The 16,498-nt window shown below is 40.7% G+C and overlaps 2 protein-coding genes across 3 annotated transcripts in view; one reads left to right on the top strand and one right to left on the bottom strand.

Moving 5' to 3' along the window:
- The first annotated feature begins 1,900 nt into the window (after positions 1-1,900).
- Positions 1,901-3,290, top strand: cebpd (CCAAT enhancer binding protein delta). The gene has a single exon (XM_028594210.1). It carries the CDS (start codon positions 2,099-2,101, stop codon positions 2,972-2,974), a length of 876 nt encoding a protein of 291 aa, XP_028450011.1. The 5' UTR covers positions 1,901-2,098; the 3' UTR covers positions 2,975-3,290.
- A 94-nt stretch (positions 3,291-3,384) lies between these two features.
- Positions 3,385-16,498, bottom strand: part of spidr (scaffold protein involved in DNA repair) — a 34,134-nt gene continuing 21,020 nt past the window's right edge. Inside the window, exons 11-20 of one of the 2 annotated variants that reach the window (XM_028594206.1) lie at positions 11,746-11,904; positions 9,986-10,073; positions 8,914-9,054; positions 8,725-8,787; positions 7,888-8,086; positions 6,701-6,883; positions 5,437-5,530; positions 5,244-5,355; positions 4,499-4,555; positions 3,385-3,897 (exon numbers count right to left, since the gene is read on the bottom strand). In XM_028594206.1, coding sequence (XP_028450007.1) covers positions 3,745-3,897; positions 4,499-4,555; positions 5,244-5,355; positions 5,437-5,530; positions 6,701-6,883; positions 7,888-8,086; positions 8,725-8,787; positions 8,914-9,054; positions 9,986-10,073; positions 11,746-11,904 — 1,249 coding nt within the window. In that variant the 3' untranslated portion in view covers positions 3,385-3,744. The remainder of the gene's footprint in view (positions 3,898-4,498; positions 4,556-5,243; positions 5,356-5,436; positions 5,531-6,700; positions 6,884-7,887; positions 8,087-8,724; positions 8,788-8,913; positions 9,055-9,985; positions 10,074-11,745; positions 11,905-16,498) is intronic. The other variant, XM_028594208.1, reaches the window with a different exon arrangement.

The following is a 16,498-nucleotide window of genomic DNA, read 5'->3' as shown; positions in this document are numbered from 1 at the left end:
CAATTTGCCTTTGAGATTAATTATGTACCCCATCTTTCCATTTATTAACTATAGGCCTATAAAATGTAATATGTTGATCAATTGCAAACGTCAAGTGTTATTGTATAATATGTAATTAGCCTATGTTAATAACTTGTGAAGGAAGGGTAAATAAGGGTTTTTGTAATGTAAACATAAATTAATATGGCTTACAATATGCAGACATTTCATTGATTGGTCTAGTAAGCAACTGTATTTACTGTATATTGTATACTCTCAACATATGTACATTATGTAAGTTTGTATGTTTAAATTCATGTTCAAGCTTGTAATCTTTGTTAAGGTGTGGGTCTGGTTTTGCTGTGTAAATGGGTTTTCTGTCTGTATGTAAATTGAGCTGCAGAAAACAGCAAGCTCCCTGTATGTGTTAACAGGGTATAAGTAATTGTTATTTTTTTAATATTGATTATTCTTCCAATTCTTTTTCTCATTCCCTCTTAACTGAATGATCAAATGTCCTCATGATAGTACTTAGTTATGAATGTAATGCAAGCCTAAAAAAGTAGGTATGTAGCTTTTGTTTTTTTTGGCGTTTTCCCTCCACAACATCACTTTTATCATTTCTGACATTTGACCACTTCTGGGACAGATGTTTATGGGCCTGGTGATGGATGACAAATTTACACATATACATCATGACCCTCAAAAGGGGTATTAAGAAATAAAGCAATATAAAACATTTCTTACTAAAATAACTATATCTTATTTAGAACTAGAACTAAAGACTACCGTATTCTTCATACATGTAATGATAGTAATATGCTGTAGCCTACAAGGTTTTCGCAAGTAGATGCTTATATTGTCTTGTGGTATGGCATGCACACAAATCTGTTATATGTTTTGGTGGTCTTCCCTCCACAGCAACACTTTTATCACTTACTTTTTTGTTTATTTGACCACTTTTAAGACCAGTGGTGGAAAGCAAATATGCCCAAGTACCGGACATCTGGAAGGTAATTCTAGCCCACTTTACTTGAGTATTTTCATTATCTGCTATTTTGTAAGTATACTTTACTTTTCACATTAAGTTAAATTGAACATTAAAGGTTACAAATAAAACATGTTAAAAACTTGATAAGTTACTTTTCTTGCTATGGGGATCACACCAGCCATTACATCAAACTGGGGCAGTAAAGGGGGAGCCCTTCCCCAGTACCTCACCCCTATTCCCCACGCCCTTGCTCGGACCACACCTATCTTCAAACTCAACCTTCATTTTGATCTCAACTACACACCTGTAAAGTTTCGTGACTGGATTTTGCACGGTTGTGATGCTATTGCTCTGACAAAATCTGGCTGCAGACAGACAAAAAACAATACCAGTGTCACTTTTGCGGCTACCCAACAGCATAACGTTGTTACAATGAGCTTCACCTAGACCAACTACAAGTACCGCTTATGTGTTAATGCATCAGTAATATTAATCTAGTATAATATACTGTAACACATTCAGCATAACGAGTACTTTTGAGTATATTTTGCTGATAATTGTGTACTTTTACTTTGTACTCTAACATTTTGAACATAGGACCTTAGTGTTGCTACTTTTACTTAAGTAAATGATCTGAATACTTATTCCACAGCTGTTTGAGACAGACATTTATAGCGCTCGTGACAAATTAAACTTCATCCCAAACACCCAGAGCCTTCAGTATGTAAACAACTCTGAACCATTCATACTATCGTAGTAAAAAGTGGGTGGCATGAGCAACACGCCCCTCTCTCCTCAAATGAGAAGTTAACGGACACCACGTGACCCCCGTTTTGACATTACGGGCTCGTGATAGGGCGGTACTTGTGACGTCAGCAGAGAAACGATACAAAACACTGCGCGAAAGTACAGCTGCCTCAGAGAAGTGTAAAGTGTTGTCAGTGACAGGACGCTAACACTCAACACCCAGTGTTAATATCCAGAGATTTTTTTTTTTTTTTTTTTTTTTAAAGGGAGAAAGGTGCGTACGCAGAGCGAGAGTAAGCGAGAGCTGTAGGGTTGTTGTGCTGTCACATCTGTGGGTTACATTTTATCACGTTTAAAATCCTTCCTAAACCACGTGGGTTAATGTGTGACATATATAGCCTGGACTCTCACTGCGTGTCTCCACGATGCAACATGAGTTGGGCGATGGAGCCTGCTAACTTCTACGAGAGTACCAAGTTGGGCGTCCCGCAGCAGGGGGTCTGCAAGCCGGGCAGCAGGAGCGACGGTGCGGGCGAGGACGGTTCCATGGTGGAGCTGAGCACCGCCCCTGCCATGTACGACGACGAGAGTGCCATCGACTTCAGCCAGTACATCGAGTCCATGACAGCCGTGCCAAACCTGGAGCTGTGCAACGACGAGCTCTTCCTCGACCTGTTCAACACTGTGAAGCAGGAGAAGGCGGATTTCTACAACATGCAGAGCCCCGTGCAGCCCTGCAGCATGCAGCAGCTGTCAGCCACATACGCAGAGAGAAAGGTTGAGAGCGGGCTGGAGAAAGGGGCGTTTAGTGCGCCTATCAAGCAGGAGTCCGACTGGAGTGACAGCGACGGGTCCTCATCCCTGCCTTCCCAGATCGAGAGCTGCGCCCAGACCTCGGTCAGCCTCCCTACAGGGCAGCCAACTCCCCCCACCACCCCGGAGCCTGTGTCCAATGTCAGCTCGGCCAAATCCTCCCCGCGGAAGATCGGGAGAGAGAAGGGGAAGAAGGTGGACAAGTACAGCACGGAGTACCGACAGAGGCGAGAGAGGAATAACGTTGCAGTGAGGAAAAGCAGGGACAAAGCTAAGAGGCGCAACTTAGATATGCAGCAGAAGCTACTTGAACTGAGCTCTGAAAACGACAGGCTTCATAAAACTGTCGAGCAGCTAACCAGAGAGCTCTCCGGGCTCAGAGATTTTTTCAAGCAGATGCCCAGCTCTTCCTTTGCGGGCTCCACGAGTGCAGAGAGACGGTGACACTCATTTTATGAACTGAGCTTTTAGGACACATACCTCAACAGACATTTCGTTTTTACCATCTGTACCAGATGTATTTTAAGCTTACCATAATGGCACTGGAAAATATGATGTTGCGGCCATAGTTGTGGGATTTCTCTGTATTAAATTATTTTACCACTGCATTTACATGTTATACCTGATATGGTACATTTTTTTTTATAATTCCAAACTTTGTATAAGAGCAAGAGCATGATCTTTTATATAGTTTGTATGAATCCTTGAAAACATTTTGTTTATGGAATCTATAATAAAATTGCTGAAAGGTGCAGAAATATCTTTGTCTGTGAGTAGTCTTTGCATATAAAATATGTTGAGGGAGCAGCTGGAGTGTGTTCTCAGAAGAAGTGAGTGCAACAGGAAATAGAAAGTAAAGTCAGCAAAAATACAACTTTTATTGACTGTCAGTAATCTTAAATAAAGTAGAGGAGTGGGGAAAAGTTTTTAGACCACTTAAATGTATTTACAGCCAAACGTCCCAGTTTATAAACCACGTGGTATGCTTTGACAGATTGCATGCCACTGGTCTACCCTTGGGCTGTCAACTCCTGGTCCACAGGATCACATATCATTAACACAAACAAGACCTTGTCTTCTTACAACCCCGCTCACTTCAGCACAGCCTCAAGCTGTCAGGGAGGCCTTCACAGGGGGGGGCTGAACTGGCTCAGACCAAGGCCTAGTGTGCAGTTCCTTGGAGCCAACTGAAGCCTGTGGATTGATATCATTAGCTAGCCTACTTGCTCTGACAGCCTCAGAGGCAGATTTCTTCCAGGCCGATCCAGAGGGCAGGTTTCCTGGTGACGACTCGGACATAAGCGGCGAGGGGGCCCACCTCTTTTCCCAGGACATTCTCCACATCGTAACCTGGGAACTAAAACACACTTTTTTTTTTTTTTTTACTACTTGTTCAGACCATTTTAGGCTGACAACTAATCTTTTTGTAAAACATCCTCCAATACCTGCACATGAAAAAAAATATATTTATAGTTCTTATATCTGCTGATGTTGCAAGAATATTGCAGTGCACTTAAGGCCCTGACCTTTGCACTCTTCACATTGGTCATATCAGCAGTATTTCTGTTGATCTAAGAATTTATTCTGCACTCACGAGTTCCCCTGGTAAAGAGCATGAATGCCTACAATGCAAATAATAGTGTATTTGCAAGATTAGGAACAGCTCTGCCACCTGCAGGTTATCAAGAAAATTAATAACATTCCTAGTGTAAAAACTGCACGCCAACTTAAAAAGAGAATCACTTTATACAAGAGGTGGGTGAAAGATTACGTCACTATTTTGGCGGCAAATTACTTTAACTGCAACAGTGACCAACATGACTCAGCGATTTTTCTTGTTCAGTACAGAACAGGTATCATCACCCAAACATGAACTTTTGACAATGCTTTCAGGACATATTAACAAAAGATCAATGCACTGAGCAGTTCAGCCCAGAGTTATGTAACAGTTTGTACAAGCAAACCTACCTCATTACCCTCCAGCGCTGCAGTGTTTATGATGGACATGATCGTCTTTTGCTGCAGCTGCCGGGAGATGCGAAAGAATGTGGAACCATTAACTCTTTACAAGTATGGCCTTAATGTTGTAAATAAAGAACAAAAAGCTGCACAACATACTGTGCTCGCTAGTGAGTAACAGATTCATAGAAGGGGCTGAAATATTGGTTGGCTGATAAGAAGAACGCTGATAATTTTATCAGTTTGGCTTAGTTTCTGATTAGAAAGTCACAGCAGGTTTTACATAATAAACATGCTTTGTCATGCAGATGTACATTCAGTGAAGAATTTTATTTGTTCAGCCTTTTAATGTGCAGGGATGTCCGTGGGAGGATTCGATGTTTGTCCAAAGGTTTGAACCCAGCCTGCCCACTCTGATCACTACACCACCCTCCCACCCTGCTGCTCTTTGTACCGTTCTGATATTAAATTTGTTTGATATGTATTCGCTTTCTTGCCAAGAATAAGATGAGAAGATCAATACTACTTTCATGACCAAGAGGGGTATTGAGCTTCTTATCTAACTCGGAAATAAAATGCATAAGCACATTTCCCAAAATGTTGAACTATTCCTTTAAATACATGTGAGCGACAATGTGTGAAATAATACTTGATCAGCCCCAAAGCATTTTAATGACTGAAGCCTGATTCATATAGTGGACATCTAAATATTGGTATTGAAATGCATACTTCAACCCAATAACACTGTTCTCACCTTAACCTTCAAAGTGCAATTACTTAATGAAGAACTTAGGAGCACTTCCAGTTGAATCCTTGTGTCTGGCTTGTCCACCACCAACTTACAAGAAACACAGTGGAAGTTCTGACTGTGCAAAGGAAACAAAATAAAGTTACGATTTGCCATGAGTTGTCTGCATGAACATAAAGCAATTTCGATTAAAACGTACGGTCTTTCAGCCAACATCTCTAAGTTGTCACTTCCACAGTGGTTGCAGGCAGGCCAGGAATAAGCTGTGTTCTCATCCACACCAACTATCATCCCTGCAGTCAGAAATGAAAGTGTTAAAATGTAATTAACACACAAAATCCCATCCATGCACAGTGCACCTTTCATCTTAGCTTTAGTTTACTTTTATTAACTTATTTTTATTATGACTTTTTATTAAAATTTCAAGTGATTTTCAACTGGTTGGATGCCAAAAGGAAAAATATTGACACCTAGAAGAAACACCGATAAATGATCTACACATAGGTTTCAAAGTGTGTATGTTTGTGACAGGGTGTAAAAGATAAACACATCCCTTTCATTTTTATCTGATATTGTGGTGATAAACTCAGCAGAATGCTCTCTGCCTAAACAGCATCTCACTTAACAACCAGAGTTGCTGCCTCACAAACACAAACAGAGCCTTAAATAAGATACTGAATTTAGCACTGATAAATCGCTCTTGTACATTCCGGTCTGAGCCTTTTTCCACTGGTAATTTCCAGAAGATAGTATTTGTGCACAAGTGCTAAAGATAATAAGTTTATTTTTTTTAGCCACCTGACCAAACATGTACTGCCAAAGGGGCCAAAACCAAGAGGGTTCACAGTTTGATCTTTGCCCTCAACTGTGACATCAAACCGACAGATGCAGATTATTATCTGATTTAGGCCGCTTTTCTTTCTGCACCACATTACCATAAGTGGAAAGAGTCAAAGAAAGCAAAGCAATATGTCACAACAAGGACTTTTAAATTATACTCTAAGAAAACAAGGTTGATAAAAAAAAAAGCAAAGCAGTTCTTCTGTATTTTAATTAAGCTGCAAAAAAATCTAAAAATGTAAAGAAACAATGCTATGTTCCTTCAATCTGTAACTTATTTCCACAACATTATTGCACCCTCATCTGTAATTGAAAGCCTTATGGGGAGCAGACATGTTAATTTCACTGACAAAATGACATGGGAATTGACATGAATCCAACAAAATTGCATGTGTTTTCACTTCATAAAGTCCCAAACAATGACAGCCTGAGGACACTGAATAACAAACAGCAGAAAGTGATGCCTTGAAGCCACACCAAGGCCTCTTGCTGAGCTCTAAATCATGAAAAAACAAGTGGTTTTCTTCCCCTGAGAAAACAACACATCTTGTTCTGCAGGAATCACTTGCAAAGAGGCGAGTTACATGAAAACCACAGGACTCAGTGAAAAGGGGGAAAGTGACCTGAGAGAGAGCAGATGGAGTTGGGTGTGATCTCAGGACTCAGGGAATCCAGTACCACAGGTTGGGGCAGGGTCTTTGCCTGAGGCTCAGACAGTGACTCTGGTCTGGCTGACGACTTGAGATTGCCCTCAGGCTCCACAGAGCACATCTCAACAACTGACTGCTCCACACACAGGAGAACACCTAGATTTAGAAATTTGAAAACTATTATTACAAGGGAAATGTGCATCAAACTAGAGTACTGATTGTGTTCATGCCCAAACCAGCAGACTGGTTAGGGTGCAATGGTGGAAGAAGCTCCCCCTGGAACCAAAAAAGGTTTTATAAACACACACACACACACACACACACACACACACACACACACACACACACCTGTAAACAGACTTTAAAGTGTAAACGTTGTAGAGTTTCCCCTTGAAGTATTTTATATATATATATATATATATATATATATATATATATATATATATATATATATATACTATTTAACTACAATTTGTTGATTATATCTCTGTACCTTTACTTCAAGGGGAAACTCTACGGGTGTAGTATTTGTTTCCAGACAGGAGAACATAGCAGAGCTTCCCGAGCTTTTGACTCAATCGACACCAATTACTGTGTCAGCCAGGGCAGAACAGAGCCCCGGGGAAGAAGAGGCCGAGGAGTGACAGCTGGAGGCAGAGACAGAGCGAGGGGCAGATAAATGTCCCGAACACAGCCAAAGAAAAGAGAAAATAAAGGCAGAGGGCAGGGTCTCTGCAGATACACCACCACACACTTCTAGTAGGTCATAAGTGATGATTGAGAGGGGATTCTTTTTGTATGAGTCTATACATAGTTTTTTTTCAGGAAAATCCTACTCATTGTGCCTTTAAGTAGAATTTTAAATGCATTGTTGCAAATTTTGCATTTTTGTATTAAGTATTTCTTCCACCACTGGAAGTAACTAGTAACTTTAGCTGTCAGATAAGTAGGGGAGTAAAACGTACAATATTTACCTCTGAAATGTATTAAAGTAGTAGTATATGGAAATACTAATAAACATCAGAGGTATACTTGATTAAATTTGCTTATTGACTTTCCACTACTGTTAGGGTGACATGTGCACACAGTCCTGTAAGATAAAACACCCCACGACATAGTGGTTGAATGGCATGTCAGGTCAGGTCACAACAAAGCTCTACCATGTTCTCTGATGACATCTCTGAATGACACGCTACAGGCAGCGGGGGAATTTAGTGCTTCGAGGACCGAGGAAGTGAGCACACAGGAAGTGCTCACACAAAGGGCCACCGTTCGCCTGCATGGCCTCTCGAGCTGCTCCTCCTGAAGACTGGGGTCTGTCAGCACCAACCACACCTCACCCTGTCCTACATCACTGCTCTGAAATAGAAAGACAAAGGCAGAGAAGAACAGACAGAGAATTACTTAGAAACAGAATGACCTAGAAAGAAAAAGCGTAAATGGAAACATTACATAACAAAAGCTTACAAAGCACAAACTAGATACAAATTGTCATTTCTGTCCAAAAACCACCTGAAAACAGTTTTGACAAGATTATTCATTCAACAAGCTACACACACAATGCTGGTACAACAACATGAAAACATTTTTTTTTTTATTTTTAAAAGTCTATCTGTGTCCCAGTGGTGTGAGGCAAAGTCCCGCACTTTGTTCTGAGCTGCTATCTCTTCTTGGTCAAAGTTTAAAGGTTCCACCAATCAATGGTGACACACACACACACACACACACACACACACACACACACACACACACACACACACACACACACACACACACACACACACACACACACACACACACACACACACACACACACACACACACACACACACACACACACACACACACACACACACACCTCTACGTCAGAGCTCAATCTTATCAGTTTGTTGGTTCAAATGATCTGATGACTGAGGAGCTCTAGAAGACAGTGTTAATCATCTTCTTAGGGAGTCAAATTTAATCAGCATTTTTCAGGAATAAGAACAAAAAATTACCTGCATCATTCTCTTGTATAGAACAGTGGCCACAAAACTGAAGCAGCAGGTTTTAAGCTTACTCTGAAAAAAAAAACAAAAAAAAAAAAAAAAAAAAAACAAGTTTGAGATCGACTTGCTTAAGATAAGGTATCACAATCTGCAACAAATTTTGAAAAATGTTGTGTATGTGCGTGGGAAACCGCTCACCTGCAGTATGTCTCGCAAGTTTTGTTTTGTGGGAGGAAGGTAAAGCGGGGAAACGATCTGCTCCTCAGTGGGTTCAACTGAGCTCTCTTGACCAGACAGCAGGTAGCAGAAACTCGGAGCTGGACCTGCAGGTTTACCTTCCTATAAAACACAATTTGCTCATGTTTCATTTCTTTGCACGTATTGGCAAGTGGGTGAAAACGTTTTCTTAATGCGATTGTCTTTTGGCGGTTTCTTTTGTTGTGTAAGGCTCTTAGGGCCTCTCTCTCTGGAGATGTAAATGTTTGTTTTATTGCAAAAAAGGTCAACAATGATTTCATTATTTTAAGGGCCCATATTTTAAAAGGTCATAGTGCTAGATAAATACTGTGAAAGTATCAAACCGCTCAATCCACAGAGAAATGCTCACAGCCTGGATTCAGAAACAGTGTCTTTAAACGAGCCGTCAGGACTTCCATACGGTTGTGATGTCACAACTATACTTTATATATTAGTATAGAACGTGCCAGTACAGTTATTCCCCAGCTGAAATAACGGTGCAGAGACATACCCAGAAATGCAGACTGTGCTTTTTCGAGAGGGGGGCTTAAAGAGACAGGCACTAAAACGGAGCATTTCAGACAGAGGAATACGGGTATATTCAAACAGACTGTATGAGAAAGATATTGCGTTTTTTAAAGCATGTAAAGATGTTCTAGTAGAAACCCAAAATACAAGTATGAACCTGAACCTGGGCATAATATGGAACCTTTAAGGAAAATATTTTGGCGGAAATTCCAGCTTCTAAATTGTGAGGATTGGCTGCTTTTCTTTGTCTGTTAGTTAGTAAACTGAATGTCTTCAGGGTCTGGGGTTTTGGTTGGACAAAACAAGCAATTTGTCTTCAGCAAATTGGGATGGGCATTTTATAGACCCAACTATTACTCAATCAAGAAAATAGTCAGCAGATGAATTATTAATTAAAACAAGCATTGGTTGCAGCATCAATTCCTATTATAAAAATTAGAATACATTCCCAAACCAAGCCTTCGCTTTGCGAGGATGCATGATTCCTGCTTTGGTAAGAACTTACACTGGACATACTAGGTGTGTTTCCATGATCTTTAAGAGGCATCACTGGGGGCCACAGACTGTCTATCAAGCTGAAAAGCCTGGTGTTCCTGAGAGTGAAAAAAGGAGAAAAAAAATAAAGAGTAAGGAGGGGTGGGGTACACTGAAAAGGGGGGATGGAGGAGAAACTAGTGAATAAGGGAAGATAGAGAGCTTTCACAACCAGTTTCACTTCCACTGAAACACGAATCTGTTAAGACAGAGTTTGTTTTAAAGAATTAGCAGCAGAGCATGCTTGGGCTGGCAGAGCACATACACCCAAAAACAGTTTTTACAAGCAGGTTTTGAGATACTGAAGGGTGGGAAAACTGTTCACACCCTATGTAAATCCCAATACCATTGTGACGCAAAAATAACAAGGTTTAGAAAAACAATTACAAGTGATTTTAACGGCCACATTTAAAATGCTCGATTGGTGACGTTTGTCTTCTTTCACCACATTTTTTAAGTCAAATTAATAACTGGAAGGGTACAAAAATGAAAAGGGGAAAAAAAAAAAAATCAAGTAGCAACTCCCAACAGGGCATGTCAATCTCTTGATTCATTGTCTCTTTTCTCAGAAGTAAATGTGAAGTTCAGGGTGGCTGGTCAATGTTACTTATTCGTGTGTGTGTGTGTGTGTGTGTGTGTGTGTGTGTGTGTGTGTGTGTGTGTGTGTGTGTAGTCATATCAGCCAGCAGTTAATAACCTGTTAGTCAGCCTGTAATCACAGGGTTTCTTTGTGTGAAACTGGTTCTGCAGCCCAGTCAAGTCCTGTGAGGCCAGCTCGAGGAGGAGTAACGACAAACTAACAGGACACATTCAACTAACTTTGATTTTGATGCTAAGATCTTAAGCAAACGTTAAAGGACCTTTTCTTTTTTTACTTTCCTTTGAGAATAGCCTCCTTACTTAAGGACACACTACTCGTATGGGTGCAAGGGTGGCCTCTGATTGTTTAGAAACCACATACCCCTCAAAGACTAAGATTGTTAAAGAAATAGACTTTTATTTTGGAATTACGCTTATTTTGCCGAGAATTAGATGAGATGATTAATACCACTCTCAGACATGAAGAGTGGGGTAAATTCTCTGCAAATAAGCCTACTCCCCAAAATGTCTATTCATTAATTATGATATACTTGTTATATGATATAATTACGGTTTTATCCCAACAAGGCCCACGTGCTTGTTTCACTTGAGCTAGCAAGATGGCCCATGTGCGAGCAGTGTAGATAGCCCATCCATCACAGTTGGAGCAGAGAAAACCTCCAAAGACATTATCGGCTGCGGTGGCATTGAAAACACCGAGGATGTAAACATACACCCAGCCGGTCTCTAAATGTTCCCATGTCAGTTCTTCTAACTGCTTCTAATCTGGGATCCTCACTATGGAAACTCACAAGGGACACAGAGTGTGCACCTCGGTATCACTTTACATGTAAACACAGTTGCACTGCCAACAGGACAGCATAACCAGGTTAATATGAGCTGCAAATTTGCTGTGGTTTAAAATACTGGAGATTCCCACATTAGACACTTAAGCAAATTTGTGATGGTTTAGCTTTAGGTTCGGTGCCTCTATAGCACAAGGACCTGAGGCATTTAGCCAGGGCTGTTGTTGCAGAAATCCATATCATAGAGTGGTATTAAAGACTGATAGAAGTTTACCCATGGCTCAGGCTGAAATTCAGGTGAAAAGCTACCCGGGCTTGGAGGAATGGAACAGTGTGTGGGTCTCACCTTTCTCGAGTGACCCGCTGCACCACTTTAATGCCTCTCAGCAAGCAGGTCCTCCCCTGCCACATGCGGCAGTACTGCTGGAGGTCGTCCTTGTAGGGCAGGAGGTCGAGTTGGACCACGCTGAACATCCCATAACTATCCTGGACAAGCACACAGAGCCTGGGCAAAAAAACAAAAAGACACAATCAGACTGGTTTGACACACCGATTTTAATCTCAATACTTCTCAATGGTGTTAAAAGTGCCCTGTGCTGTAAACAAACTAAAGATTCTGTTTACATGCAGTATCTTTTACCAAAATGCACTGTGTGCGTTGTTAACATCCATGTTTTCTTGCAAGCAGTCTCCTTCTTCACTGTATTTTCTGGTATATTGCAACGTTTCCTTGCAACTGTTCATCAGCCAAAGAGTATGAAACAAGCAGCAGATTTGTTGTCTTACGTCATGTTCTCTGATGGCATCTCTGAATGACATGCGACAGGCAGCGGGGGAAATTTAGTGCTTCGAGGACCGAGGAAGTGAGCACACAGGATCTTGCTTTACAATCTTACGTTGTCAAGCATTTGTCAGTTCTTGAAGATAAAAAAGTTGTCCCTTTTAACTTTTTAGCTAACACGAACCTCCTAAAAGCTCTCCAAATTATTGAAATGTAAACGTGGAGAGTATCATAGCAACTAACCAAACTAGAACAAACTAGTAAGTGGAACTTGAGTTGAGATTTTGAGTTTTGGGACTTGATTCATTATTTTTTCTTTGGGAATTTGGAGTATTTTGTGTGCAAAGTACATCTGTTTCCTTTGGCTGTTGCTTTTGTCCTGGCTGCACCTGTACACTACTGGGGTTGGAATGAATGAATGAATGAATAAATAAATAAATAGTACATAAATGGCTCAAGTATAAGTATTTGCATTGGAAATACTAATGTAATAATCAGATTTTCCAATTAGATTTTTTAAAATCAGATAATTTGATCCTTCTTTGTTTCTTTCTTTCGAAAATACACACAATACACAGTTAAGCCTTAGTACTGACATTTGGAAGTGTAATGCTGGTGACTAGTTTGACAGGCTGCTGCTGACAGAAAAGACCTTTGGCCCAGAGAGTTGTGAGGCAGTGAGCTGCTGTGTATCAAGCCCAGACACAGCCCTGAGAGTAAACAGTAGAGTTCATATCCCCTGGTTAGACGAGCAACGGCCGGGGGAAGAAGAAGAAGAGGAGGAGGAGGAGGAGGAGGAGGAGGAGGAGGAGGAAGAAAAAAAACAAGATAGAGGGAGGACTGTCAGCGTGCCCATCGTGCATGTGCATACATGCAAACATCCCAGACATTGGGAAAGTTTTGAGAATGTTTTTAACCACCTGATTAGGCCTATAAATGTATTCTGTTGGTAAACATGGGGTCTGTCAGGGTGTTTTTAGAGACCTGGAAATAGAGATCTCAATAACATTCCTGTCATGACTTCTGGTGGTGTAGGCCCATGTTTTCTCTAGAATTATTCTCAGTTGTTTGCTTTATTCACAATCCAAAACCAGACCTTTAGTACATGTTGTTAAAAAAAGGAATGCTGAACATAGAAATGAGACAAATTATGTTTTCTGTAGGTTTTAAGCTTATGGCACTGTACACACAAGTACATAAGTAAAGTACTGGTCTATATCACTTTAATGACTTATTGAGACATTGGATACTTTGCCAAGCCAGACAAGAAAATGCCTAAACACTTTCACATTATTTCAAAACACAAAAATATGTACTACTGTTGGAGTGCAAAATAGGCTACTGACCTACGATGAACCCTGTCATAAAAATGTAACCAATAGGCTAGAACTAACAATAACTTTCATTATTAACTGATCTGTCTTGTATTTTATTTAGTCTATAAAACATCAAAAGAGGTAAAAAAAAAAATAATGCTCATCTGCATAAACGTTTTCAAATTGCCTCACCAACCAACATACACCAAAACATCAAATTTAGAGTGATGCAAAACAGAGAAAAGCAGCAAATCTTCACATTTGGTGCTTTCGTGAGTTTGTTTATTAAAAGGATCCCCATTAGCTGATGCCGCAGCAGTCAGCTACTTCCTGGGGTCCACACTAGACACACAATAGATACCCATTACATCATAGACATTCCATTAAATTTTAATATTTACAGCAGCAGACGGTTTTTGTTGGATTGACTCAAAATCCCCTGTTCAACAGTGTGGCTCATTGATGCGTTTGTAATCATTTTTGGACAACAATGGATGAATGTTTAGAATTATTGGTGTATAGAGGAAAAAGATTTTCAATAAATAAATAAAACGCATGTTCTGTACTTAATCATTATGAGTGAAACCAGGAGTTTATATAATTACTCTCCATCAATTACCATTTTATAAAATTGTACCAGGCTAAATCCATTAATAAATCAATATGACTACAATATATACATACTTTCACTTTTAGTGCAGTTTGTCTGAACTTGCAAACAACTTCATGTTAAAAATGCAAGAAACGGGTGATGAGACTCTTGGTGGTAGCAGCATAAATAACAACCCCACATTCAGTCCCTCCTTTTAACCGTTCACAGCCTGACAGCCTCAAACAGAGACCCCTCACTCCCCCCAAAAAAAAAAAAAAAAAAAACCTTAGTCAAAGGCCGTTTTCAGGAATTTGTTTTTGTGAGCGATCACAGAATTCTCAGCAACTCAGGTTTTCTTCCAGGAACTATGATCCACCGAGTCTGTGCAACACACACACACACACACACACACACACACACACACACACACACACACACACACACACACACACACACACACACACACACACACACACACACACACACACACACACACACACACACACACACACACACACACACACACACACACACACACACACACACACACACACACACACACACACACACACACAGCAGAGAGGCCTCATTGGTGGGGGGCGGACAGGCGGGATTCCTTCCTAGGAGTTTTCCACCAATCAGTGCAGGCAGAGTGATCAACACGGTTGTAACAGGATCCTTGCAGCACATTGTGTTCCTTCTCCACAGAGAAAAAAAACAAAAACTAGCCCATCCTCACTTCCTGCAACAGTTAATCTTCTTGTTTATTCTATTCAGAATTTACGGGAACTTAACATCTTCTTCAGGCATAAATATACTGGCCTCCCTCCCTTGTGTGTTATAACATCGAGGCTAAACAACAAAAGGATCAAATAAGCATGCTGACCAGGGGAGTGAGTCATAGAGGCTGGGGACATAACATGAGAGGTACAAACTGTCTTTATACAGAGTAGGGCAAGTGGGCTGCAAAGTAAACTATTCTGGCCACAGCATAGCAAGCATGCATCCTGGTACTATAAGCAACACAATGTACCTAGAAGTTGATATTCAAACCAGAACTTCTAATAAAGAGGCATACAAGTGAAAGTGTACCTTACATATTTTAGAAAAACCTTGAGGGTTATAATCAAAATAAAATGTAGGACTTATGATTGGAAATATTGTCTTTCCAGACAATGTTTAAATTTGTCACAATAAACAGGCGGGGTCACCCACATATTTTGAACTCAGGCCCTTGTGATCATCTCCTAACCTCCATCTTTTTACTACCAACTGAGCCTGTTGAATCTGGTTGAGTTAGAGAGAACGGGGAGGGTGGGGCAGAAGTGTTTCCGGTCAGAGGGCGGCGTTTGTTTACCAGCCAGCAGAAGCAGCATGGCAGGAGCAGGTGTCATATTACGACCCTCATTTAGTTTAGCCTGTCAGCTGACCGAGGCTCTCCCTTCACCACAGAGTGCCCCTCGGGCTGCTTCTCAGAGGAACCAACGTTTTTCCTCGTCTTTTATTACTCAGCAATGAACTATAACAACAAGCCTGGGGAGGGCCAGGCAACTAAAGGTCATGATCGCTGGATTTGCTTCAAATAGAACATTCACTGATTCATTAACTACAACAAGACCACTCAAGTAAACCTCTAAGTTATTTCAATAACACAAGAAGCTTTGAAGAGCCCGCAATGCAAGTCTTTTAACTAATAAAATAAGAATGGACATTTTTAAGAAGATGCAAAAATCTATATTTTGTATCAACGATGGAAAAAATAACTACATGTGATGTGATTGGTCACACCACAGGATAATGCAGAGGATCAAGACCCGACTCTGCACTGTTTTAGCATCTTTTAGAGATGCACCGATTGATCGGCTGATGACCTGAATTGGCTGATTTTCACGTGATTGGCCATGACCGGCGACCAGCCCGTCAGTCTGACATATGCTGATTTTATGCCGGTCAAATCATGGATGTATTAAGAGAACTGGATACAGTGTTCAGCGCGAAGCCCCGTTCATTCCAATGAGAGCGCTTATGTTTGTGTTATCGTAGCAACCGATAGCAACATGCGCGTTCATGAGCTTCTCTCTCGTGTCTCTTACAAGTATAGTTCGTTCTCGTAATACATCCACGGTATACGTGGCAAACTCACAAACTCGCCATTTCATTGTCTAAAATATTCACTAACGTTAAACATTGTGTTTTCGTTGTTCCTATCGTTTACATGCTTATTTAAATAAACGTGGATGTATTTAGACAACCAAGGAGATGTAATTATTATGTCGTGCTACTAGCTAGATACTAGCGAGCACTAGCCACTAAGGTTATGGTGTGTTCTTTTTGTCTTGTAATCGCGACTAGTAGCTCAAGTGTGACGTCACATCCATGTCGAAAAACTAATAACCGCGGGTTGTTGCGT

The sequence above is a fragment of the Perca flavescens genome, chromosome 12, assembly GCF_004354835.1.
Source record: "Perca flavescens isolate YP-PL-M2 chromosome 12, PFLA_1.0, whole genome shotgun sequence".
In the NCBI taxonomy this organism is placed as follows: Eukaryota; Metazoa; Chordata; class Actinopteri; order Perciformes; family Percidae; genus Perca; species Perca flavescens.
This window is presented reverse-complemented; position numbering and strand designations above follow the sequence as displayed.

Coding starts and splice junctions, on each gene's coding strand:
- cebpd (XM_028594210.1), top strand. CDS start 2,099: ATGTGTGACATATATAGCCTGGACTCTCACTGCGTGTCTCCACGATGC.